The following is a 25,793-nucleotide window of genomic DNA, read 5'->3' as shown; positions in this document are numbered from 1 at the left end:
GGATACACAGTAAGGAGCTGAGGGCTTATTGGAGACGAAATTAGGAGCAGAAGGGGGAGAAAAAAGCCCGCGAAGGAAGGCAGAAAGGCAGAATTATGAAAACAAAAGCCCACAAAAAAGAATTTTCGGTTACGCAAAAGAAATTCTAGTTGATCTGAGAAAGCTTGGTAGAGCAGAGAAGATAATAGCGAGTCAAAAACGGGGAGAGGAAGTGAATTGAGTTGTTTTCTGAGAGTTTAAACGAGGACAAGAAGAGTGAGAAGAAAACATAATCTGACACCAGAGAGGAGGGATCCCGAGGATGAGAGGGAGGAAAAGTTGAGAGAAGTAAGAAAACAAGATTAGAATAATCCTCAAAAGAAGAGAGAGAGAGAGAGAGAGGGAGAGATACCTCGTCGCAAGAAGGCGGAAGGGAGAGCAGAGGAAAAACGTCTGGTGGTGTTGGGAAGCGGAATTGTTCAGCCGGCGTCTGCTTTCCAGCACCACATGATTGCTGTGGGTGGTTGGATGGATGGGTTTCAAGGGAGGGGCAGCTGGCTTCCTTTGAATCGGGTTCCCTTGCGCGGATGAAATTACTTTTCCAGCTTCCACTTTCACCTTTTGTAGCTTGCATTTATAATTTTCTTTCTTTTTGGTTCCATAATCATCATGAGGCTGAGAGAAAGCGAGGTTGCCCACTTTCTCACTCAATGTCCCCAGCTTCAACTAACTTTACTTCAATGGGAAGACTATTTCTCTAATTCTCTGCTCACAGTTGACGCTGGGGTTTGGTACTCTCTCCTCCCTAATCTTTTCTTTTTCCCCCCTTCTTATTCATTAGATTATTATCACTGTCCTTCTTGTTGTTATTATTATTATTATTCTTGTTGCTGCCGCTGCCTTACCCACTTCAGATCCCATAATCCCATCACCATCGCTTAAAAAAAAAATCTCCACCCACGCCCGTTCAAAAGCCCGTAAATCTCACGAAATGCTCTTTCGCGAGACAGCACCGGGTCGAACAATCAAATCAGCTCGTAGGTTTTTTGGGGGGAAAAAATAAAAATGGAGGCTGGAATATGTCATTGTAAATGAATAATGGTCACACACATTCATGGTGCTTTTGACACGTTTACGGTCGTGAGGCGGAGTCAAATTCAGAGATGGAACCGAGGGATAAAGAATGAAATCCAAAAGCAGCGTGTCCGTGTGGCAAATGCCGGGGCACATCGCACTGTCGTGTATATGCATCTATAATAAGACCACTTCAAACTGGTTTTCGGAAAATTACACGAACCCAGCTTGGTGTCACCGTTAGAGAATTCCATATTTTTTTCTTCCTTCTGCTATGTTGACGCATGGGCGTCGAACTGGTTATAATAATAAATCAATGGAAGCCCTGAATGCATCATAATGACACGGATAGGTCAGACATGATGGGGATCCGGGAGAAAGGGGATGTGAACGGGAATGAGGGGCGCTGGGGCGGGGCGTGGGCGGGACTCGCCAGAAGGTGGGGTGGGGTGGGGAGGAGATAATGCTGGTGAAGTGCGAGTGATGTGGGATTTGAAAGGGCGTAATGGGCCAGAATGGCTGTTGGGCTGCATTTGAATACAAAAGCGCCCTGTCCCCACTCTCGCTCGCACACAATTATACCTCCCTGTCTTGCCACGTGAGTCCTCCTCCCTGAAATCAAATGGCGTAGGCATATGAATTCCGGGGGAATTTGTGAGATTCCTCCAACGAGTTTTTTTTTTTTTTTTTTTTAATATAATGCTTCCATTTGTCCAAAATGCTGTCATCAGAAGCATGTTTTATGGGTAGGTGATCCAACATTTTCGTTCAACCATATCGCATGCTTTCTCGTCACTTCGCCTGCTCCTTCCTTCATTTCCATCTCCTCCCATTCATATATTTTTTTTTAACTTCTCAAAATTATAACACATCTTAAATTAATTTACACTCTAACTAAGTTTACTTATGGCTTTTAAAACTAGACATTCTTTTCATATTCAATTAGGATGCCTCAATTTAAAAAACTTTATTAATTACACCTTGAAGGATCAAGAATACCTTAAATTTTTAACATGATACTTTACAAATATAATAATCCCTCCTAATTTTATAGTAGAATATATATACATATACTACCTCCAACTCTTAACATAAGAGCTCGTTTGATTTTTATTTTAATCCCAAATATAAGACCGCCAATCCACTTTATCTTTTATATTTATTCTTTTTTTTTAAAGTAGTCCTTATAATAATAATAGTTCTAACCAATACATTTGATTAAAAAAAATACTTATTTATTACAAATAACTAACCTAACTAATTTTTTTAATCTATTCAAATTAATCAACTAGTTCTTATATTAAGTGTCAGAGGTAGTGTGTGTATTTATCCACAAATATATGTCTCCTCATAGTTTAAACTGATGCTATTTAAAAGCCTCCTTAATGCGTAAGGATAAAGATGGGCAGATTCATGTTGGTACCATCCGGCTACTCGCCATATTTTCACTTTATGCGTCAAAGCAAGGCATAACCAGCCCAAATCACTCTGGTTTACCCATCTACAATTCTAACCGGTCTTCATAAATGACAAATGACTTTCTCGGGTAATGATTGGTTATCAAACTCATATATGTCATCTTAATTACAAGTGCAATATAATCAAACAACAATCAATGGATTAACATATTGATTCAGAAAGCGGGCTTGTTTAACACCATCCTGCCAATTTGATTACGCAGAAAATAGTTGTTGAACTGAATTTTAGAGTCGAAGTTAATGGAGTTATAAATAAGATGATGTGGGCGTATTGCTTGGCTTGGAAATGCGAATAGGATGGCGGAGACAAAGATGGATAAGAATATAGTTGGGGGTGAGTGCATATATGACAAAGCAAATGCGTCGTGCGAACAGCCTAACTCGGCTGCAAATTAAATAATCGCTGCCCTTGATCTCCCGAGTCTGAGTGTCTTACAAAGCAAATTACGTGTAGAAGAAGTAGCAGTTAGTTGGGCAGACTTGTCAAGTTGGGGAAAAAGGAGTTGTTTGAAGTTCAGTTTTGATCAAGGGCGTCGCCATTCATGAGGAGGGATGCGTATAAAAGCGTCCACAGAAGGGAAATTTAAAATGAAGGAGAGGTGAGAGAAAAAAGGAGTGATAAAAGAAAAACGACGAATCAGCTTTGGGAGCCTCCGCCAAAACCATCCTGCGAAGCGGACTGGGGCCGAGCTTGTGCCTCCTCACCATACTTCTCCTCCTAATCACTTCCATTTGATTTCTTCTTCTGATTTGCATCATTGCTTCCTCTTCAATCACAAATCTCCTCATGAGGACATCGTCAGTCAATGATTTGCCCCTGAAAACTCTTCTGCCCTCCGTGCTCAGCCTGGCGCTGGCAACTGTTCTTTCTTGAGACTGTAATGGTTTTGCTCTGGGAAAACTGTTGCTCCTCCTGGCGGGAACCTCTGCTCTGAAGACCTCGTTGTAGGAAGAGATGGGCGCACAGAGGCATACCCTTGTGAAGGAGGTTGCCACCTTGAGAGATGTGCATTTTCTTAGCTGCTGCCTGTTCTTACTCGAGTTGCAACTTGATCTGCTGCCTTCACCCCCCTTCCCGCTGGGAATTTCTGTGGCCAATGACTTGGAAATCCATCTCCACAGGCTCCCCATTCCTGTTGCTCTTTGATACCATGACTTCCTGCAATCCACAACCAATTTATGCCAGTCTGTTTCATTTCCGGCAACCTACTTGTATGGGCCATGCAGCTCCAGAAGCTACATCGTTCAATCTATTGCTTTAAAATAGTTTTGGTTCGGTCACTGCTCCAATACCATTAATGCCTTATTCAGGTAATCTTTTCAAATGACTTGCAGCACCCAAGAGCAGGGCACCCTAAGAAAGCCTAAAAAACCGAGAATTGCCATATTCTGGAGTAGCACACAAGAAAGAAAAATCACGGCCGGACAAGTTTTGACAGACCAAACAGTCCAAGTCCCGCGACAACGAGGCTAATTCAAGGAGGGGGACCTTACAAGTCTGATGAATTGTTTCTGAATTAGCCAAGTAAAGCTCTGTCCCTTTCAAGACTGAACTGTTGATGTTCGTGATGGATACTTAATAATTGTAAATATTCTCATGATGATGACATTAAGTAGTATGGCGATTCTACATTTCAAACCATGTATGTCCAAAATTTTTATGTGGATGCGTGGTTGTTCCATGAAAGAGAAAGAGGAATAGAGACAGAGCATACCTTGTGTTGGATTCGTGGTTCTTGGGATCTTGCATGAACAAAGACAGATACAAGTATGAGAAGGGTGGAGAAAGAGAGGAAAGGAGTTTCATCTGGGTTTTACGCACAACTGAAGAGCCTTCTGCTCCAATCTGTGATCCCAAGATGGGGTTGGCAATGTGCTTCTTTTCTTTTGCCTCCATTCTTTATTGTAATCCTCCTCCTCCTTTTGCTTTGGCTGCCATGATTCCTTCGGATTTAGAGAGAGAAAGACAGGGATTTGAAATTTCAAAGCCAAAGTAAAAATGTCACTACCATACTGCTTTTAATGTAATTACCAGGGTGCCCCCCCGCACCACGCCTTTATTGAATTCATTACTTTCTGGAGCATGGAAAAGCATGTGGAGTTAGCCTCAATCATATTTAGACCCTAAGTCTTTATGATTGCGGCAAGAGCAGGTCACTGAGGGCATTAATTGGTTTGAGACATGCTTGGCCTGCCTTTATGACATAAATATCATAAGTACCTAAACTGCCACTCTGCTCTTTTACATGTTATAACTCTCTTCGCCAACACTAACAAATTCTTATTTAATTTCCTCCTTTCATGTGGATGTCACTATTTCAACAACGCTCTTATGCACAAGGAATGATTTAATTCCCTTCCCATTAGTGTGAACCCGTGCTGTGCAATTATTTCACAAGCTCCACCACCTTTTCCTGCGTATCATCACCCGGGCCCTCCCAAACAAACAAAAGTGTACCTCTTTATTTTCTTTCAAGGAGAAAAATTCCCAAATGAAGTTAGTATTCATTCTTCATTCATATGCAACAGTTTCTCATGAAATTAATTTAATATTGAACGCCAAGGATGGCTTTGTTGGTAACTCTGTCTCCTTCCCTCATTTGTCGCTGTCCAGAGGTTGTTGTGGGCTCAATTTTCCGTCGTACATAAAAATTTGATTAAAAGCTTACGAGTAGGACTTATTCGAGGACTGACACTAGCAGGGCTATAATTAGAATTGGCTTCACTAATCCCTAAACCAGTCCTTTTTCTCCCCCCCCCCCCAATGGATGGCAGGGAGAGTCAAAAAGAATATTTGTCATCATCTTTTTGCTTTTTGTACATTGTAGACCATAGAAATTATTCTAGTGACTTTGGATAGGAACGAAGAGCTTCCAATCAAAAGGAGAAAGAAATAGACGGTGCTTGCTACAATGATATGGCGTCTGCAATTTCGCTCGGAGGACTTTCGACAAAAATGTGCGCGAGCGCGCGTGTTCACAGAACACATATTATGTGGGGGGAAGAAAGAACAGATGGGATTATGAGTGATTGGTAAATAGACGCAAAATATACGAAACCCAAGTATAAATGTCTAACCGGAAAGGGAATGTTCTCAGTTTTCAACTGAAACATAGCATTGTTTCTTGTCAGCAGGAGCCACCCGAGAAAATCGAGGGAGCAGAGTAACCAATTAGAAGGGAACTAGTTTCGGTGCTCATCTCATAAACTCATCAGATTTGAATCGTGTATACCTTATTTGAACGATCCAGATTTAAAATCTTTAATTAATTATTTTTAAATAGAATAAACTATTTTTGAAAGAATGATAGTTAAGAGATAATCACTATTTTAGATTCTATACATATTAAAATAATTATTTTGAATAAATAAAAATAAAAAACAAATCAAATCTGAACCACCCAAGTGAGATATGGACAGTTCAGATCTGATAACCTTATGATGCTCATCAAATGGATGAGTACCAAAACTGGTTCCATTCTGGATCCGCCATGCAAAATGATATGATGATGCGTGCTTGCCGAACCACGCATTCACATGCAAATATGGACTTAACACGTGCAATCTCTGATCCCATTCCCATCAATCATTTTAGGACAACCCGCGTTGTGCCATTCATAGTGATTCATTTATATCACCTTTTTTTGGGCATTGAATTCTAATTTCATTTTCTGAATCCTCTGGGTTTTAGTGCCTCGTCGAGAAGGCCTAATTCCAGCCTTTGCTAAATGCACGATAAACAAATGACTAATAAATTAGATTTCTCGTTTGCTATTGTTCTTTCTTTGAGGTTCATCGTAACTGACAAACAATAGTATTATCAGGATAGTCTGCTTGAAGGAGACTCGCACTTACACATACTTTCTTGTTTACAAGGACGAGTGCAGAAACTAAGTTGAATGAAAAGGCAGTCTGATCCTCGAGAAGTAGTAATACATTTAGCCCCTACTTTAGCTTTTATGAACTCACTACTCTATCTCATTGGCTATCAGGTTCCCCTGAGCTTTTCTTGCTCCAACCACCAGATCCAGCTTTGCGCTCCCCACGTTTCCTTTTAAAATTGGGAAAATGCACGTCTTTATACAAACAAGATTTGAGCGTTGATTGCTCCTGAGAGTGAGGCAAAGCAGACTTCAGTGCTATATTAGATTCCGTCGCTGGGATAGAAGCAGTGTGTGCACTTTCCTGATCACCTTTCCCTGCCTCCGGATGCTTCTCAGTGGGATTGTAATTTACACTTTTAAAGGCGTGCTCCTCTGCTTCAGCTGCTTCATTGTGTATCAACACGCTGTCTACCATCTGCAACCAACAACGTCAAAATGAAGCATTTTCAAATGTGATCGCAAGCCTTCAATCTACAACTCCCATTATTTTAAGCAACACATTCTTAATACATTCTAGATTTTATACACAAAGCCAGGAAAAGCAACTAACTGCATTATGGATATGCTTAAAGATCAAGAGCCATTACCTAGACGTAAAGAAACAAAACAAATTCTAAGGACACAATAATTTACTGACGATGAACCTTCCAGAACTAACAAATATTTATGATGGCTTGAAAGAATACACAGAAGTGCAACTAATCATTCATTATTCACTCTTCTTTGGTCCTGAGTTTTAGGGGCTTACTTATGTCCAGGCAAGGTAATTGCATTTAGGTCACAACCTTAAATAAATATCTAGCCTAACTTTAAAATGAGGAAACTGTGCAATATTAGCACACCCACACCCTAATTCCAATGTCATAATTATTATAAGGAAGCCCAAAAAGGCAAAAAAAATATAAAAAGTCATTAGTCCATGGAGATTTTGTGTGGCGAGGGACTTTGGTTTTAGCTTATAATCAGCTTCTGGCCTAAATACAAAAATAAAAAATAAAAAAAATCACATATCTGTTTACACGGAGAGTTGTTGATGCAGATGAACATGATTACCATGTAACGAGATGCTTTTTGTCATTATCATATAACTTTTTTTACACGTTAAAAAAATCAAAATAGATGGCATTCAGGCACAGAAAACAACTTTAGGGTCATAATCTGACGGGAACAGACAAAAATAATCAAATAATCGTTATCCAGAGGTTGAGACTTACATCTTCACATGAGTCCATGGTCTGGGGCTGAGGGAGGGTGACATCTGCAGCAGACAATAATCCCACTGTGCTCTCAATTATATCAGGAATAGTTGTGGCTTCTCCATAACTCGAGACAGCACTATCAGGCATAACCAAATCTCCAAAATCAAACTCAGGTGCATGCTGAGCTGAATTACAAATAGCGCCTGCTGACACCGTGTCTCCATTCCCAGCAGAGAATGCAGGACTATGAGCAGAGCTGGTCTGTGCATCACCATGGGGTAGAAGGCTCAAATTCTCTGAAGAAAACTTCATAGCATTTTTGGACATGATTGTGTCAACTTGACTCTTCAGCTTGTGGACCCTAGAATGCACGCTTTCAATTGTCCAAAGGAGCTGCTCCAAGGAACCATCACCATCGGTAAACTCAAAGAAAGATTGATCATCATTAATCCCAAATCTGTCAGTCAAATCGGTATGTGGGTCTGCAATCACTGCCCAGAGAATAGGAAGATAATCAGTCATCTACTTAAGATGCATATCAAATGTGATAATGCAGCATTCATAATGTAAGGCACTTGGCAGGTCATGATTGGCAGTGATGAATAACCTGGAAGATTTCTCTTTTTCTGCAACCCTCCTCTCAAAAGAGAAAGAGAAAAGGAAGAAAAAGAAAGTCAACATATACAAACTTCCAACATAATGCAGCTGACTTTTAAACCAACAGTTCCGTTTATGCTTCTCTTTTTCCACTTAAAAAAGCAATGCAAAAGAGATTAATGTTAACAGGAGACTTAGCATGCATTAGAGAGGGAACAGAATGAAGCGGAATCTCTAACCTGAATTGCCAAAATCATCAGCCAAGCTACTATCTGGGTCAGACTTCTTATTATCTACAGTATGTGAGAAAGAAAAAATGTCATACACTATCTCAAGTGAGAACAAGTAGTTGGTTATCAAAAAGGAAAGGCAAGAAAATCAGGAAAGATGAGTACAAAAGAAGTTCATACCAAGGTAAGAGAAAAGATAATGACGTGACATATAGGATCCTATATCAATTGTGTCTTCAATTTTCTTTCTTTTCCTTCTCTTTTTGGCCTTACTTTTGCACAAGGGACTTGAAAATGGCAGTGATTTTGAACCAATTTCTTCTAAAGTTAATTGATCAGGTGCCTTACATTTCCTGTTATCGAATTCCGCAAGCTCTTTGCTGTACTTTAATGCCTGTGACTCCATTTCTTTAATTCTTAGTTCTGTCCATTTACAGCGCCACATCAAAGGCCGTATAAAGTTCCTCCAATGATCTGTTAGCTTCTTCTTCCTATGGTTGTACAGGAAGTTAATATGAAAAAAAAAATCTAATAATAATAATTGCATATACAAAATACATCAGAAAAGAATATAAAATGCTTGGGATAATGGAATCAAGTTACCAAAAAAAAAAAAAAAGACACCTACTATTCACCATAAATTCCCAAAATGATAGGTATACCCTTTAGGATAAGCTAATGGAGCCAGAAGAAAATGGTATCTGTAGAAGGCACAAATGATGACAAAGAACAAAAGTAATGATAATGCTACATACAACAATATCAGCATTTACAGGTTGCAAAGCCATAAATTCCTCAAACAAGACTTTCAATTAGCAACTAGAACTAACAAGTAAATAATAAACAAGAATATGGCTTTTTGGTATACATGAATGTATATGCATTATCTAAGGATTTCAAGAGAGGTAAAAAGCATTTGAAACTATCCTTCAAGCAAAGACACTGGCATGCAATCTATTCTAATCACAGCTGAATTTTCCTTTCAATTTTGTATCATTTAACATCTTTTAAGGTTGTAATTGTAAATAGTTAAGTTTTCAATTGTTATAAATACATTATACCCATCAACCTTCTAATTTGAACATCTGAGTGCATAATATGGATTTATTAGAAACTTGAATCAGTGGACAGCAAATGCATGTGAATTCGTCTCTGTCTAGACATTAGATAGCAAGTGCTAAATCTATGATCAGTCAAGGCACTTTATTACCTCATTGGAAAAGCAGAGCCAAAAGCATCAAAGGCGCATGACAAGCCTCTGTCACCTAAGAGCTCTGACTCCACTTCAGCTTCACTCAGTCTAGAACTAGTTTCAGGGTCTGACATGGTGTCAGCAAATGAACTTGAGTATTCAGTTGCATCAGGGTCATTATTTTTATTTGATGCAAAATCAACTTTATTTGTCCAGCTTACTACATCAACCTCCATGTCTTCAGGGACCTTGGTACTTTTAATTGGTTCATCCAGAAAGGCCTCCGCCTTAACAATGGGCTTCTCAGAGTGACTCGCACAACTCATACCTTCTTCTTCCACCTTGCCCTTTGCTGCTGCAACTTTCAAAGCAAAGTTTGGTTTGCTCCCTTTGTCCTTGTCTGAAATTGGACGAGCAGGGCCCATGAGATTGTCTTTTACAAACTAAGCTCCGTTTTACCATTAACATCTAGGAGACACTCCTATAAAGTTAGCCTGATCAAATTCAGAATGTTCAGGGTCATGAATAAAATCAACCAATCTCATTAATAGCACGTTTACATTGGCTTCAAAGAAATCTGAGGCATTTAACCCATGCCAAGATGTGAATCCACCCCCCCCGGGGGGGTGTGGGGAACAATCATGTAAGAAACTTTAACGACTATAATTCAAAAGTGTGGATGTATCAATAACAATATAAAAAAGAGAAGAAGAAGAACCAGAATTAAGAGCAAGTAAGGAATAAACGCTGTGGAACTGTTTCGTAGTTTGAAGACCTACTTCAACATCAAAATGCAAAGCCAAGCCAGGTTGGGTCAAAACAATTAACAACTAAGAATTACGGCACCAAAATTGTACTTTGCAAGCAAGATGGAAGAGGGAAAATGTTAGGAGAAAAAATACGTTCTCGTGAGAGAAACTATCCTCGATAAATCAGGACAATGAAGTGTCAAGTGATTATAAACGACACATTGAAAACTTAGTACACATAATTAATCATAAGTTCACTAGTGCATACCAAGAACGAAAGCCTCAAAACAGCTAATATCGCCGAACATATTTAGAGGCAAAACAAAGGGAGGGAAGATCAAATTAAGTTAGTTAAAGACAGCATAGAAATTGGACATGACTGCATGCAGTTACAAAGTTGAAACGTAAAACAAAAAAATTGAGTGAATGAAGACGAAATTAGAAGAAAACGAGCAACGCATAGTGAAACAGAGACATGGAAAGAGTTTTTTTTTTTCTCTTTCTCCTTTTTTTGCGGGCAATGTGATACTGGAGAAATAAAAAGCTGGAGCAGCGGGAATTGTTACGTGCATGCGTATTGAGTAATGAGAAGATTTAGAGAAGAACCAGAGAGGAAGGAGAGGAGTACCTGGGTGAGGGGTGAGGGGTGTGGAGTGAGTGAGAACCGAGAGGTGAGCATGGTCGGTGTTGGCGGCGGGAAGGACGAAATGCGAAGTTAACGTTATAATGCATAAACCTAGTTGACTCGCGAGGCGCAGCACCGCGCAGCAGACCTGAGATTTAAGAAGGCAATTTAACTTCCCGCAATTTATTTTCACGCGCGCCGGCTCCTTCCTTCCCTTCCTTATATTTAGAAATATTATTATTATTAAAAATATTTTGCCAGGTATTATTGTTAAATAATTCAAATGCTGCATTAAATCGTTACAAACATCCTGATCATGAATACGGAATATGGGAGGTTCACGTAAAGCCATAAAATCAACAAGGATTTAATGAGCCCGTCTTCTTGATCAGTGTGTGCGCTCAATATGTTTTCTAAATCCAAATTTATAATTAGTTGTAACAATCCAATCTTTCAATAGAAAATTTTCATCTCCTTCATAACGAACTTGTTTTTAATGAGATTCGAAGCTTCAATATACATTGAAAATATCACTTTTCTCAGGCCTATATTTCATTTAAAATTTTAAGAACCAAAACAATTGAGCTGAATATGGAACCAAATTATTGTCTAGTAGTATAAACACAAGAGAAAAACTAAGGAATAGTTTAAGAGCCAGATGAACCAGCTCTAAACTCGTTAAAATTAATAGAACTGACAGTTGGACTAGTTGAGCTGTTTGCATTTTTTTTTTTTACCTTTTAAAATTTTTAAAAAATTTAATTGATATTTCTAAGCCATAATTTTCACTTATTTATACCACATAACCACAGGAAAAGGGAGCAAAAGTAACAAATATACTAGACATATGCATGTACTCATGCACTCTTAAATTATAATTATAAGCTGTGAAATAAGTATATACGTTTTAAATGAATGTGATAAAATATCGATGGATACTACATTTTATTATATACTCCTTCGGTCCTTAATATATGACCCAATTGTTGAGTTGGTTTTGTTCCTAAATATAAGACCAATTTTTCATATTTATCATTTTCTCTAAATTATCCTTATAGATTCTTCCTCGACCATAATCAAGTAAAAGAGGGAGATGAAGTATTGTGATCATGGTGTTTTAGGAAAAATGTGTCACATTTCTTATAATTAACTAACTTACCTAACTTCCTTAATTTAATCAAATTAGTTAAATGTGTTTTATATTAAAGAGAGGAGGAGTACTATTTTTTAATTCAATTCACTATTTTATTATTATGGACGATAATTTTTTAAAATTTTAAGCACATATTCTTTTAAAGATATTAAGTTATTTATAACTGGTTCAACAACGGTCCAACTATTAAACCAAAAAAATAAAAAAATTATTTAGTTATTTACTCCGACAAGGGTGATGCTAAAACAATTGCTGATGAGCTGCAAGGCCCTAATTACCTACACATTTTCGCCCATCAAGCCAGTGAACATTGAGATTTATGCCTTTTTCTTTTTTGTAAATTCAGTGAATTTGCACGTTATTGGTCTATAAATAACGGACCTGATTGTCATCACTTTCCCGTCTATATAATGTATTGTTGCTGCGGGTTTCACATTAGATTGGCATTGTCATAAATTCTCACTCACTTGTCTATTCGATCAAAGCACCTATTGGAATGCAAATGAACGGCGAGAGACAGATCACATTACAGAACCAAACATCTCACTAGCCATGTCACGCGCTCGTAATGTCAGCGCATTTTATTGGTGAATTCATTATAACCTTCGTCTTTATGTTCATATTATGAGCACGCCGTGCAAGCTAGTTGGAACCAGTGTTAGCTTTTTCTAAAAGTATTTTCACGAGTTATTCCCTGCTCGTGCATAAAAAGGTTTTTTTTTATATCCTCATCTGTATGGTAACAGAACACACGGTGATTTTTATCCTCGGCCTTTGACGTATCATAGATCGCTTCTGGAGAGTTTGAGAAGCATTTTCGTTACCGCATCCCCATAAAAGGGGATTAAAGCTTCTGGAATACTTACCATCTCAATAATCATGCTTGGTTGATATCCCTATTCCTTCAGTCAACAACGTCTTCAACTCAATTGTCACTACCATCAGCCACACCTTCGCATGTAGCTTCATCATCATCTCGAAGCCCCAACATGCAAACTTCAACTTCTTTTTTTTTAAAAAAAAAAACTTTAATCTATGTTTTCAACTAACTCGTGAAAATTCAGGTTAAAAAAAAACTAAATCCTGAAATTTATTTCCAATTTTTTTTAAACATTACCTCCAGTTTTTAATAAAAAAAGCTAATTAACTTATTTGAATAGATTAAAAAAATTAGTTAAATTAGTTATTTGTAATAAATATGTGTTATTTTTTCTAGAATATCCTGGTAATCATGTATATTAGGTATAACTATATGCAATAAAATATTTAATATGTACCATTTTAAAGACTACTCTGAAAGAAAAAATAAATATAAAAAATAAAGTGAATTAGAATTTTATATTCAGAACCACATTAAATATCAAACTAGCTTTTATATTAAGGGTGTGTTTGGGTGACACCCCAAACCATGGTTTAGGGAATAATCTACCCAAACAGCCCTTCCAAAAACCAAAACCATGGTTTTGACTCCAAAACCATGGTTTTGGAAAAAGCAAAATTTTTTTGCTTTTGGAAAAAAAGGAAGAATGTGAGAGCCTATATGATATGTATCTTGTTATTTTTTTTATAAACATATTTTTTATAAATATATTTAATCTTATATTTTATAAATATATATACACATTAATTATTTATTAATTATATTATCTTATGTATTATTAATTATGTTGGTAAAAAACATATTATTAACAATTTTATTCCTTCAAATTAAAATATATCATAAAATCTATTTTTTCTGTAATTATCATATTAACTTATGTCTTTTTTTTAGTAATTTGTATATATAAAAAGTGCTTCTGATAACAACTATCCAAACACTCTCACTTCTCAGAATCACTTTTTTACAAAATTTATTCTTCACAGAATTTATTTTCCCCAGAATCTATTCTCCAGAATCACTTTTCCAAACCACGGTTTGGTTTCATCCAAACACATAAAACAGTCAGAACATATGCGTAAAAATTACCGTAAACTAGACATAGTCATTAGCTTTTATTGCAACGTTTCAAACTCAATATATTTTTTTCTATACTGTCGATAATGCTCATAAAAGTTGACATTGAGTCTCACGAGTTTTGCTAACACTATAAAAATAATAATGATTTTCTTTTTAAAAATTCTCTTACACCTCCGATCCTAAATATAAGATCCTTACCAGAAGAGTATTATTCTAACTTTGTGAGTAGTGAATAGCGTGATTTATTCATCGAGCTTCATACTCATTTATTGGAGATAAACTAATTGCTGAGTAAAGCGAGTTTAATTGTCGATCACCTCAAAGATTTGAATTTTATAAACGAAAAAATCATGTCAGGAGGAGTGCTGCTGCTAATTAATATTAATAATATTTTTTCAAATCCAATGGAATAATATTCCTCCGATTTTAAATATAAGATTCTTATATCCTTATAATAAAGGTTTTATATTTAGAACAAGAGAAGTATTAGATATCAAATATTATGCTAGAAAAATGTTAAGACACAGTCCACCCAAAAAAGGTTAAGATAAATGCTACGTATTAAAACATGCTGTTTCAACGTTTATACGAGAAGACAAGAATCTATTAATATGAACGCTGGGTGTAATTTAGCAAATGCCGCTCTTTGACGCACTCTCGCGCTTCAACGGTCCAACTTTGACTCTCTTCCTCGTTCGGTTTCTGGCCCTCTTCAACTTCAGCAATCCGGCATGGCCTTCCCAAATCCCCTAAACCCTAGAAGTGCACCGCTGAAACCCTGCAGTTCTTGATCAGTCATCTCCATTGTGAGATTATGAGCCCCCATATGATGGATTTGGCCCTGGATTTCCTGGTTCCGTCTTTGTGGGAGGTCAAAGTCACAGTGGCCACCTCCATGTTTGTGATAATCGCCTATTGGTTTTTCACGTACAGAACTGGAGACTTGGATGTTGATCGAGTACTTGTTGACAATTCCGCGGATGCTTCTGACGACAAAGACAAGGTTATTTTCAGAATTCGAGCATAACCCCGCAAGTTCATTGATCGATTTATTATCGGTGATAATCAAATATCAAGTTTTAAAGAACCACCTTACTGAAATTTTCTTCTTATCTTAAAACAACGCAAGATGTAATTTTTTAATTTACATCTCTGATGGCCTTTGAACATATTTATGAGAGATTTTTTTCTGTTGCTATAGCCTTTTTTTTAATCTAAAATTGGTTTTTTCAAGAAACCATAAACTTAAGAGGATGACTGAGATGAATTTGTTATGACCATGAATAATGGACCACAATCATTTATCAATTCGTTGGACAAATTAGTTATGGGAGGTTATGACCGTAAGTATTTGTCGACAGTTCGGTTTCTGTTCTCACCAGTTCAGACTGAAAATCCAGCTTGTTTGTATAATTTGATTATTCATACTTTCGCTTTAGTCGCTTCAACGAGTAATATTTAACTCGTTGACATGCAGTTCTGCACTTATTTTGTAGATGGTCCAGTTTAGAGGAGATTCTCAGACCAATTCGGCATATTTGATTAAGGTATATCATTTATTAGCCCTGCTGTCAAGAAGAAAACCTCCTTTAAGACTTACGTAATATCGCGAGGTGGTATATATTGATTTTGTCTGTCTGCTTAAATTCTGTCTGCAGTTGGAACTTTTGGCTGCTAAGAATCTTATTGGTGCAAATTTAAATGGCACGTCAGATCCTTATGCTATCATCACATGTGGCAATGAGAAGCGCTTCAGGTTTGGATAACTATATGGATACTTCATTTTGGCAAGTGTTCATGATGTGGAACATGTTTAGGCTGCTGCTAAGTTTGGTGGATTGAATTTAGATTTACATTAGTAGGTGTTTGCTTAAGAAGACGCAATGTTTCTAAAAGTAGTTTCTACAGTAATACTCTTGGCATCGGATAAAGCAAAGACTATAAGGGAAGGTATTTCTAAAACGTTTTGCGATAGAGAATTCATTTGAAAGTTTCTTGGCTGCCGTAATAGCTTGCAGATCTTGTATTTTTATTTGACTGGGCGTAAGTTTAACCAATTTTGGATTTTGATTTTATGTGGCGAACTGGTTTGTGCAGAGAGTTTTAGATTATTTTTCCCACTTGCTTGTTTAATTTGAGGCTTATAATATTCTACCTTTATCAACCTTGTATTTCTTTTTTTGTTGCTTTCCTTACAGTAAGCAAGTGATAGGTTACTTTGCCCAATTTTATTTGACTTCTGTAAATTGACAGTTGACCTTACCGGGAGAAACTTTAGGCCTTGCTTTATGGATTAATACAGTATATATCTATAATACGTTACTAACTCCTAATGCAGGAGATATTAAAGTCAAATGCACACAAAACTCGTGTGAATCAATTGATGTATATGAAGTTGCGTGAGGGTGAATTACTAATTTGATTTTTGTGTATTAGAATGATCTAAAAATATTTGCATGCATAATAAGAGGCTGACTGAAGCTTAGCATGGTGGTTTTATGTTCTTTCCAAGCCAGCGGCATGGTCTTATTGATCAAATTATATATAGAATGAACCACATAGTTCATCTGGCCTAATAATCTGTTCTATTACCATGCAGTTCCATGGTTCCTGGTTCAAGAAATCCTATGTGGGGTGAGGGATTCAATTTCTCTGTTGATGAACTTCCTGTCCAGGTACCTTTGTAATCTAATTGATGTGCTTTTGTAATCTATTTGATATGGAATAGGAGTACCAAGTGTTTGCAGCTGCTGTGGGGAGTTGCAGCAGTCTGTGGGATTTATCTTCATCTGAGCAGATCTACATCAATTTTACTGCTAAGCACAGAATATGTTTCATTATTATAAAACTTTTCTTCTAAGGACTTGTTCAACATATATGTTTTCCCCTTTCATTTTTCCTTCTTGTAAATGCGCAAGTTTTCTGAATTTTTGGACTATTTCCATGGCCAAAGAGCTTTAGTTGCCTCTTAACTGTATACTTTTCACCTTTAATGGTGCATATACTTACGTCTCTTCATATTTGAATTGACTTAGATCTCACCGACAATGTATTTCAATGGCTTATTCTTAGTTAAATTATTACAAATTCATTGGCTCATTGTAATTAATTATTTTTTGCCTTTATTGTTTACTGGGTGAGAATATGATTTAAGTTGTTTGTTACTCTATGGAATTTGGTTTCCTGCTTCAATTATAAATAATATTTATTCTGAGGCTGATCGAAGTTGTCATTAAATGTGTGTGTGCGTGTGTGTGTGTATTAGACCATTCATCCTGACTAATAACCGACAAAGGAGGTGTTTTACATGCTTTCTTCCCGTCAATAAATGCTAATTAATTTACTGATTAAATCTGTTATATTGGTTTCCTTGAAACTGACTTCTTCTCCCGCTGACATGGCAGATTAATATCACCATATATGATTGGGATATTATTTGGAAAAGTGCTGTTCTAGGTTCAGTGACTGTTCCAGTTGAAAGCGAAGGTCAAACTGGTGCAGTATGGTATACATTAGATAGCCCATCAGGGCAGGTAATATCAAATTTTTTAATAACCTTGTTTCTTTTAATAGGCTTTGGTTTGTTTTATTTCACCTCCTAGCATTTTATTGCCCTCCATAGAGCATCACAAGTATGTTCATTGATTTTTAGGTTTGCCTTCACATCAAAACAAGAAAACTGTCTGCAAATTCTTCCAGGTGAGCCTCATTTTAAGATACATATGTATATCTTGAGTTCGAAATTGATGACTGGACTGAATGTTAGTACGGTGATCATTGTCATATCATATGTTACTTTTGTAGTTGGTCTAGTTCTACTATTTATGAATTGACTAATAGGATGAATGGCTATGTCGGAGTCAGCACTCGAAGAAGGATGCCTACAGAAAAGCAAGGGCCAACGGTTGTTCATCAAAAGCCAGGGCCTCTCCAGACAATATTTAATCTTCTTCCGGATGAGGTTACTGAAATTATACTAAATTTGTTTTATTTTATCAAGGATTAGTGATGTGAAATTTTTGCCTTTCTATTTTTGTCTTAAGTCATATGCACATGTGTATGTGCACATCTATGTTGTCTCCTCTTCATCACGGGCAGTTATGTTTGTGAATCTAATGGACAAGCTATCTTTTTCAGGTTGTTGAACATAGTTACTCTTGTGCACTTGAGAGGTCATTTTTGTATCATGGTCGTATGTATGTCTCAGCGTGGCATATTTGCTTCCATTCTAATGTGTTCTCCAAGCAAATGAAGGTCAGCTTATCCACCGGATCTGTCTAAGATTAAGTGAAGATTATAATGATATGTCATTGCTCATAAAATAAGTCTTTCTGCTTTATCACCAAGACATTGTTAGATTCATTTTAACACTTCTTTTCGATAATAGTTCTTAATTAAAATTACCAAGATAGATTTCCCGTTTAAGGTACTGAATAGGAAGAAAAGTCGTTCCACTAGTCAAGTTAAAGGGTTAAAGTTTGCTGTAAAAAAAAAAAAAAAAAATCTCTTTGATTGAAAATGAAGACAGAAAAATCGTGGGATTTCTCTGGCAGTGTAATTTAGTTCTCATTTTGCTTTATGCATCACATATTATGAGTATTGGGATTGCTTGAATGTAGTTGAGGTGACTGGGGAGAAGATATTGCCACATTGAAAAGCCTGAGTCCAGGTGATCGGGTTGGGTTGCCTGGATCTATAATTTTTTGTTGTTCGAACCTGAAGTTTGATATACAAGTTTATTATATGCAACCTTTTTTCCTTTGCCAATGCAGTCAATCTATTGTTGTTAATTACTCGAAGCTGATGTTATATGGTTCTTTTTTTGCTATTAGAACCCATTTATATTTTACTTATATGGGTGTTTTTAACATCTGCCAGGTGGTTATTCCATTTGAGGATATAGATGAGGTAAAGTTTCTCTTTCTATTCTTTTGTTATTTTTGCTTCCCCATGCATATGAACTTACATCCACTGGAATTATTTTGGTTTTTGGAAGATTCGAAGGAGTCAGCATGCATTTATTAATCCTTCTATAACAATTATTCTTCGTATGGGTGCGGGTGGACATGGTGTGCCTCCTTTGGGAAGTCCTGATGGTTAGTAATTAGTTGAAATAGTTTGCCTTTAATGTTTTTTCTTGCACAATGAAGGAATATTAATTATTTTATTGTGCAGTTGTTTAATTAAAATTCAGTCCTGATCTTTTGGCTCTGTGATGGATATTTATAGTATCTGAAATATGCCATTTGTTTTAGTACAGGATTTTCTATCCTTTGTTCATGACTCTTGCTCAGACAATGATGGACATCTTGTTATATTACCGGGCATTTTATCTTAAAACCTTTCTTTCACATAATACCAATGAGAATGTTTTGGCAAAATTCTTTTAGCGAATGGCTGCCCTTTTAGATGATATTACTAGTTTCGCTTCTTTGTTTCAGGCAGAGTAAGATACAAATTTGCATCATTTTGGAATAGGAATCATACATTTAGAAATTTACAACGTGCAGCAAAGACTTTCCGTGAAATGCTGGAAGCTGAGAAGAAGGTTGCTCCATCTCCATTTCATGTTCTTAATCTCTTATATAAAATAACTATTTTGGAGTATGCACACTTCTTTCTTAAGTTAATATATTTAAGGTCCTTTTTTTTCAATCAAATTTGAAGTTGATCATCTTAAACATTTTCTGTCCTATATCTAATCAAGACTAACTCAATAGTTTTAAATTTAAAATCCACTTGTTCTTATTTGATTGAATAAAAGTACATTAAATATATAAGCTTAAATACCTGATTTCTCTCTCTTTCGAATAGAAAGTAGTAGAGAATCAAAAATGTTAATCACACTCTTTTGCCATGTTACATGGTTTGATAATATACGTTCAGAAACTTGCAATTTTATGCATTAATTTTGGCAAATAATCCTTCTTGATTATTGAAATTGGGGGAGCTACTTTTTTTTTTTTGGAAAATAAAAAAATTAAACTTCAGCTCCCCTTGATAAATAGTTTTGTCTGTGACTGTTGAAATGGATTAACTTTCCTTTTATGATCTTACATATTGCGACTAATTATTTATGTTCTCCCACAATCCGTTAGAGTTTGAAGTGAATAGAGGTACATCTGAAGGCATGACACAGTCAAAATTTTTTATTATTACTATTCTTGGTAGGAAAGAAGATTCAGTATGTAAAATGAGAATTCAGTAAAGGTAGACCTTTAAATGCAGTGAAGTTGGAATATGTACTAAGTTTAGAACTGTTTAGCTAACTGCCTTTTTTTTTTTTGTGCCTTTGATATTTCTCCCAGACATCCATAATTGATTTTGTGACCTTTTACCCCAAAAAGTTTGAATTTGTGACTGATGAAGAAGCTTCCCGTCCTGTGTTCAATAAAAATGGTTTGTCATAATATTCCATTTCTACTATAGATAGCCATTACTTGCAGTCACTGATAAGCTAAAACAAAGAACACAAGAGATAGAGATGGGTGGAGAATTTAATCTGGATACATTAAAACAAAATGTGTTTTATATGGATTCTGAATTGATTGGATGCTTCATGTGATTATTTTGCCATTGTGTAGGAAAATGCAGAGTCAGAATTGCGTGCACATAGCAGTTCTGTTAGGGGAAATAAGATACCAGATAAGGTTCCTGAAGAAAAAATGGGAAAAACTGGAACGTCTCAACCTTTTGTCAAAGAAGAGGCTTTAGTTGGTATATATAATGTAAGCAATTTTCCACTTTTATCTCCAGGAATTTGTTTGTCATTGTAAACATTGGGATATAATTGATATGCTTCTCCAGGATGTTTTCCCTTCCAAGGCTGAGCAGTTCTTTAACTTGTTATTTAACAATGATTCAAAATTTACAAGCGAGTATCGTTCAGTACGAAAGGATACTAATCTAGTGGTGAGTTTTTCTAGATTGCTTACTGTGGACCCTTTTGGACATTGTTGATTCTAGTTATATCAAAGATGAAGTAAATTACTTAATCACAAACTTAGCTTCTATGTGGTGAATGACTGTTTATTGATTGCATGCTACCTAACTAGTGTTGGTCTGAGAATGCCAGAACCTGTAGGTCCTCTTCCTGTAGAAGGCAAGGTTAGATGCAGAATGCAAATCATTTGCGCTCAGGAATATTTTAAATCTTAGCATCATTGTGATGCACACCAGATAATTTCTTATGTTACAAGCCCATATTTTTTGGACTGGATTCACAAAAATTGAGTAGAATTGAAATTCATCTGAGGAAAATGTGCTTAGATACTTGCAATAAACTTACTCCTTAAGTATAGATATTAATCTTTAGGGATTATGAAAGCATGTTTGCTTTTGTGAATATAAAAAAAATTAGTATGACTGGAAATAAAAAATTTGACAATACTAGTAAAAAAGCTTCAGCCAGAATATTTCTGGTAACATGCTTGAGGATTCGTCACTGGAAGCTTGTAATGTGTTTACATGAAAGTTCATAGTTTAAGTTTTGTGTTGGACTAATGATAGAAGCCAGAGCTTTTAGAGGCAGAAGATCTTATTTTTTATTTGACACAGATCATGTTACATGTAGGAGAGACTAGGTTTAGCTGCGTGCCAGCCACTCCCGAGAATCTTGCCAAAATCATGGAACCAAATAAAAGATAATAAAAAAAACAGAATAAATAACTGATCTGGCTGAAAATAAAAAATTAGATGACAAAAAAACAACTCCAATTAATGCCCGAAATATTGACAATATCCACCAGATGCTTGCAATTTCAGGCTTCTAGTGGGGAGATGGGGCTGAGGGTTTGATCTTGGTTAAGAAGGAAATGTGTTTGAGGAGGAAAGTTGTAAGTGGTTGGTTAAAATGATGGCATTATTTAAGGATATGACACTGTAAAGAGGTACAAGAGCAAAGGCATACGGATCAAACCTTGTTTCATCGAAGCAGTTAGTATCTTTAATCTAGCCTTCTCTTATGGCAGTAGTAAAATTTTCTTTTCCATTTCCAAGCCAACCCGTTTGTGACACATTTCTAGAACCAGTCGTGGTTTGTGCACCACCTCTTCATTAGCATAATATGTTGCCGAAGCAGCTCTATCCTGAGGAACACTCAAGTCACTGCTCGTCTAATTTGTGACTACTTTCATAAATGTGATTTTCCTCATTAATGCCAATCTTTTCCTGCATGTTTGTGGGGTCGCATGGCAGCTTTTGAATTAGCTTATCCGAATTTTCAAGCAGCTGGGGGTCTTTCTTTTTTTTTTTTGGGTTTCGTTTTGGCCGACTATTGACAATGGGTTGGTTTACCCTGTTCCGGACTTTTTTTTTAATGGGATAATGGAGGTGTTTTGAGGTCCTTTGGAAGTGTGATTTCTTTCCAAGGTTTTCAGGCTTGTTGGTGGAACCTAATGCCGGAGTTTCAACTCAGCATTTTCTTTCCTCTCATCTCTTGTGGGGGTTGGGAAAGCTTTTTGAAGTAAATGTTTCCTGCTTGGTTACCCTTGTTCTGCTCTTCTGATTGTTCCAGAGAATTTTTTATCTTCCTTTCATGCTTGTTTTCTTCTTGTCCTTGATAAATTCTTCTGTCATTAAAAATGAGATAGTCTGAAGTTGTTAATCTCGGTTTCTGTGCATGATTTGGAAATTTTACAGTGTGGTTATCCAGTGCTTTTTACATTTTATAGTTTGGAAGTTGTACGTTGTTGATTGCTAGTGCTTTTTAGTTCTTCCTAACCTGACTTGGCTTCTTTCACCATAGTTGATAATTCAGAACATGGAATGACGTAGTTGCTCTAGCAATATGATTGCTGTCTTACTTGATTAGGAAAAGACCTTGTTAAATCTTGATTTATGTGTGAAGAAGACTATTTGTTGGTTACTGTAAAAATTCTTTTTTGCGGTGGGCTGATTTGATGAACTGGTGCTATTTGAACATGGAATTTTCAGATTGCCGAGTTCTGGCCAAATCATTTGCCATGTTATGCTTAAACATTATACGTGTGTTTGGATTTAAACTTTTGACAAGCAATTAATCCTTAATTGAGGTCGTATTTCTCTCTGCATATACTGTATCCAGATGGGACAGTGGCATACAGCAGATGAATACGATGGTCAGGTCAGAGAGATAACCTTCAGAACCCTTTGTAACAGTCCTATGTGCCCTCCAGACACTGCCATGACAGAGTGGCAACATGTTGTTCTATCGCCAGACAAGAAAAAATTGGTGCGATTGCTTTCATCTTGTTAGTGTGAAGTCCCAAAAAAAAAAAAAAAAAGGATAATGATAACTGTGTTGCCAATACCTTCTGCAGTCTAATTACTTTAACTATGAAAGTCCTTTCCTTCTTTTTCCTCCTAAACCTCCTATATATATTTATTTCTTGCCATTTCTGATTTCTAAAGCAGTGTTGCCTATTTGTGTAGGTGTTTGAAACCGTCCAACAGGCACATGATGTACCATTTGGGTCCTATTTTGAGGTATAGAATACTTTGGACATCTTGGGTTAAGGCTCAATTATTATTGCTAATTTTAATGCCTGCCATTTTCCCCCTAAAGGTTATTATTGGTCTGTTTATATATGATTTTGTTAGTTATTTATACCTTCTTTCATAAAGATATGTGGCACTTACATGTATGTCTGGTCAAGAAAACTCTAGTGGCATTAAGTGAAGGGATGCTGGTGTAATCCGTTATGAGTATGGTATTTTACAATCTTGGTGAACATTATAATTTTGAAAATATGGAAGAGCCAAGGACGGAGAAAAGGAGGGGCTTAGACCAAATATGTTACTGATCAAACTCTCAATAATTATGTCATGTAAGATTGGCCCTTTAACCTCTATTTACTGATCAAATGCTAAGAAAGCACTGTTTGGCGCAGAAAATGATGTGTTGGCTGTCTTTAAGAATTTTTGCAATGTCTTCATTTTATAGATTTCAGGAAGTCTGCGTGCTCCATTATCTGGACTTATTTTATTGTTTGATATGCAATAATCAAAGAATAGATGATATCAAGTTCTCTGTGTCAACCAGGTGCATTGTAAATGGAGTTTGGAGGCGATTAATGAAAGTTCAAGTACGTTGGACATAAAAGTGGGTAAGTTTGGAATGAAACTGATGCCTGATTAATTTTTTACCCATCCCTTGAGCATGCCTTAGGTGTTGCAGTCCCCTGCTATTATAAAGTTAAATTAAGTCAACATGGCATATAAAAAGAAGGAAGAAGGAAAGGAATAAGCCCTTTTACTAATTTTCTCTTTGCTTTTTTATTTATTTCACATTAATTACATTTTCATAAGATATTCTTTTTATATCTCATTTAATTAAAATGAAGGTTCTAGATAACCTTCCTCCAGCTGATTAGATACAAAGGGACACTAATCATTGTCAAGAGGGATGTCAAACATGCGGCATTTACAGCGTTGAATGAGGCGTCTATTCTATGGGATAAAATAATAAACCATAACTCTCAAGTTGCCAGACGACAAATTTTTCGCTTGCCGTGCAAAGATTTGTCTAGCATCGCAGAATAATCAAATTGAGTAGAGATGATATAGAGAATCAAAATTTTTATCCAAGAAAAAGAAAACGACAATAAAAGTTTGGTTTATCTTTAACCAGAAGGCCATTCACCAAATAATAGCAGAAATTAGTTACGAATCAGATAGCGAAGAAGTTATATGTGCTTATCCGGACCTTCTGTTCAGTAATTGGCTTGAAAATCAAGTCCCAGTCCTAGAAGTTGAATCAAATTTGAAGGATGAATTTGCTTTCTCGTTATAAAGTTAGACACAGTAACAGTAGTATTTAAAAGTTTAGTGTTGCTGGGCATAAGGTTCTCTTTGGAGCCCCAAAAAGCAGAGGTACAAGGTTCTCTTAGAATTATAGTGGGGCATAACCGCAAGCAGTTGTGGGTTAGTCGTCCAGACGACTTTCTGCTTCCTGTGGAAATAACGTGTTCACATTTTGCACTGTGTTTAATTTATTTCAGTTTTTTGAATTAGGCTAGAATTCCGAGCTTTGAAGGGAACAAAATGAAATGCTTTGAATGAAATCTGCCACCGTCTCCCTACCCCCTTGCGCTACTATTTAACTTAAATTTCATTAAGTTAGGAATCAAGTTAGGTCAATGTTTCCTGCAGGTGCGCACTTTAAGAAATGGTGTGTGATGCAATCTAAAATCAAGGCTGGGGCAATCAATGAGGTTGGTTGACTTCTGATTGACGAATTTGCTGCATCATAGCGGTTGCGTTGATTTCATTAGTTTTTAGTAATACCTTCAGATATTCAAAGTATTATGGTTACTCAATGCAGTACAAGAAAGAAGTTGATGTCATGTTAGAAGTTGCCCGATCTTATGTAAACAACAACGCTTCTGGTGGTGAGATTGACACGGCGGTTTCAACCCCCGCAACTTCTGACAACTCCTGAAGTTTCTGGCTGCTTCGGATCAGGATTTCTTTCTGTGTAATATTGTAACGCCCCCCACCCCCAACAAAAAAAAAAAAAAACTTTTCACTTGCTGAGCCCCAGAAGTAAATGTGGTGGCGGTAGGTTTGTCTCGTGTATCTTCTCCTTCAGTACTTTCAGGATGTCATCACAAAGGATCCTGGTGTTTCCACGTTACGTGAACGCTTTTATGGAATTTTGATGTTCTGGTTGTTCATGTGTTTAAATGTTTTATCCAA

General features: G+C 36.5%; 6 protein-coding genes across 14 annotated transcripts in view; 2 read left to right on the top strand and 4 right to left on the bottom strand.

Moving 5' to 3' along the window:
• LOC114736447 (protein IQ-DOMAIN 14) overlaps window positions 1-558 on the bottom strand; it is a 5,658-nt gene extending 5,100 nt beyond the window's left edge. For 2 of the 6 annotated variants that reach the window (XM_028924274.1, XM_028924277.1), the window contains exon 1: window positions 392-469. The gene's annotated coding sequence lies outside the window, so the exon portion shown is untranslated. Of the gene's footprint in view, window positions 1-391 lie in introns of all 6 variants that reach the window. The other 4 variants (XM_028924278.1, XM_028924275.1, XM_028924272.1 and 1 more) reach the window with 4 other exon arrangements.
• LOC114736450 (stearoyl-[acyl-carrier-protein] 9-desaturase, chloroplastic) overlaps window positions 1-14,890 on the bottom strand; it is a 27,354-nt gene extending 12,464 nt beyond the window's left edge. The window contains exons 1-2 of the mRNA XM_028924284.1: window positions 14,886-14,890; window positions 9,293-9,296 (exon numbers count right to left, since the gene is read on the bottom strand). The gene's annotated coding sequence lies outside the window, so the exon portion shown is untranslated. The remainder of the gene's footprint in view (window positions 1-9,292; window positions 9,297-14,885) is intronic.
• LOC114736451 (uncharacterized) lies at window positions 2,570-4,614 on the bottom strand. Its single transcript, XM_028924285.1, has 2 exons — window positions 4,247-4,614; window positions 2,570-3,690 (listed from the first exon to the last, which is right to left on the bottom strand). The coding sequence occupies exons 1-2, from the start codon at window positions 4,426-4,428 to the stop codon at window positions 3,072-3,074; spliced, it is 801 nt and encodes a 266-aa protein (XP_028780118.1). The 5' UTR covers window positions 4,429-4,614; the 3' UTR covers window positions 2,570-3,071.
• LOC114736446 (uncharacterized) lies at window positions 6,268-11,138 on the bottom strand. Of its 2 annotated transcripts, none has more exons than XM_028924271.1 (6): window positions 11,011-11,138; window positions 9,652-10,033; window positions 8,622-8,932; window positions 8,451-8,504; window positions 7,630-8,105; window positions 6,268-6,830 (listed from the first exon to the last, which is right to left on the bottom strand). In XM_028924271.1, the coding sequence occupies exons 2-6, from the start codon at window positions 9,957-9,959 to the stop codon at window positions 6,510-6,512; spliced, it is 1,470 nt and encodes a 489-aa protein (XP_028780104.1). In that variant the 5' UTR covers window positions 9,960-10,033; window positions 11,011-11,138; the 3' UTR covers window positions 6,268-6,509. The 2 variants fall into 2 exon arrangements, with proteins under 2 accessions (XP_028780104.1, XP_028780103.1); XM_028924270.1 differs by having other exon boundaries at window positions 9,652-10,127; window positions 11,011-11,128.
• LOC114736444 (BAG-associated GRAM protein 1) lies at window positions 14,748-25,793 on the top strand. 3 transcript variants are annotated; one of them, XM_028924267.1, is made up of 18 exons: window positions 14,748-15,120; window positions 15,614-15,664; window positions 15,776-15,873; window positions 16,717-16,792; window positions 17,522-17,650; window positions 17,770-17,816; window positions 17,958-18,078; window positions 18,255-18,371; window positions 18,996-19,025; window positions 19,114-19,213; window positions 19,559-19,665; window positions 20,702-20,845; window positions 20,925-21,029; window positions 23,182-23,328; window positions 23,529-23,582; window positions 24,139-24,202; window positions 25,248-25,309; window positions 25,420-25,793. In XM_028924267.1, exons 1-18 carry the CDS (start codon window positions 14,932-14,934, stop codon window positions 25,534-25,536), a joined length of 1,758 nt encoding a protein of 585 aa, XP_028780100.1. In that variant the 5' UTR covers window positions 14,748-14,931; the 3' UTR covers window positions 25,537-25,793. The 3 variants fall into 3 exon arrangements, with proteins under 3 accessions (XP_028780100.1, XP_028780101.1, XP_028780102.1); XM_028924268.1 differs by having other exon boundaries at window positions 14,751-15,120; window positions 17,982-18,078; XM_028924269.1 differs by having other exon boundaries at window positions 15,015-15,120; window positions 15,595-15,664.
• LOC114736448 (flap endonuclease Xni) overlaps window positions 22,476-25,793 on the top strand; it is a 28,541-nt gene continuing 25,223 nt past the window's right edge. The window contains exon 1 of the mRNA XM_028924282.1: window positions 22,476-22,487. The gene's annotated coding sequence lies outside the window, so the exon portion shown is untranslated. The remainder of the gene's footprint in view (window positions 22,488-25,793) is intronic.

Source organism: Neltuma alba, unplaced genomic scaffold (genome assembly GCF_004799145.2).
Source record: "Neltuma alba isolate B1F8T4 unplaced genomic scaffold, ASM479914v2 tig00013336_pilon, whole genome shotgun sequence".
NCBI classification, from domain to species: domain Eukaryota; kingdom Viridiplantae; phylum Streptophyta; class Magnoliopsida; order Fabales; family Fabaceae; genus Neltuma; species Neltuma alba.
Note: the sequence above shows the minus strand (reverse complement) of the source record. Positions and strands in the feature narration are given on the sequence as shown.

Excerpts from the sequence above, each read along its gene's own strand:
- LOC114736446 (XM_028924270.1), bottom strand. The coding sequence starts at position 10,058 with ATGGGCCCTGCTCGTCCAATTTCAGACAAGGACAAAGGGAGCAAACCA. Across the intron at positions 8,933-9,651 it reads GGCTCTGCTTTTCCAATGAG|GAAGAAGAAGCTAACAGATC; the intron begins GTAATAAAGTGC and ends GTACAACCATAG. Across the intron at positions 6,831-7,629 it reads CCATGGACTCATGTGAAGAT|ATGGTAGACAGCGTGTTGAT; the intron begins GTAAGTCTCAAC and ends TGTTGGTTGCAG.
- LOC114736444 (XM_028924267.1), top strand. The coding sequence starts at position 14,932 with ATGAGCCCCCATATGATGGATTTGGCCCTGGATTTCCTGGTTCCGTCT. Across the intron at positions 19,214-19,558 it reads TCCTTTGGGAAGTCCTGATG|GCAGAGTAAGATACAAATTT; the intron begins GTTAGTAATTAG and ends TCTTTGTTTCAG. Across the intron at positions 23,329-23,528 it reads CGCCAGACAAGAAAAAATTG|GTGTTTGAAACCGTCCAACA; the intron begins GTGCGATTGCTT and ends CTATTTGTGTAG.
- LOC114736451 (XM_028924285.1), bottom strand. The coding sequence starts at position 4,428 with ATGGAGGCAAAAGAAAAGAAGCACATTGCCAACCCCATCTTGGGATCA. Across the intron at positions 3,691-4,246 it reads AACCACGAATCCAACACAAG|GAAGTCATGGTATCAAAGAG; the intron begins GTATGCTCTGTC and ends TGTGGATTGCAG.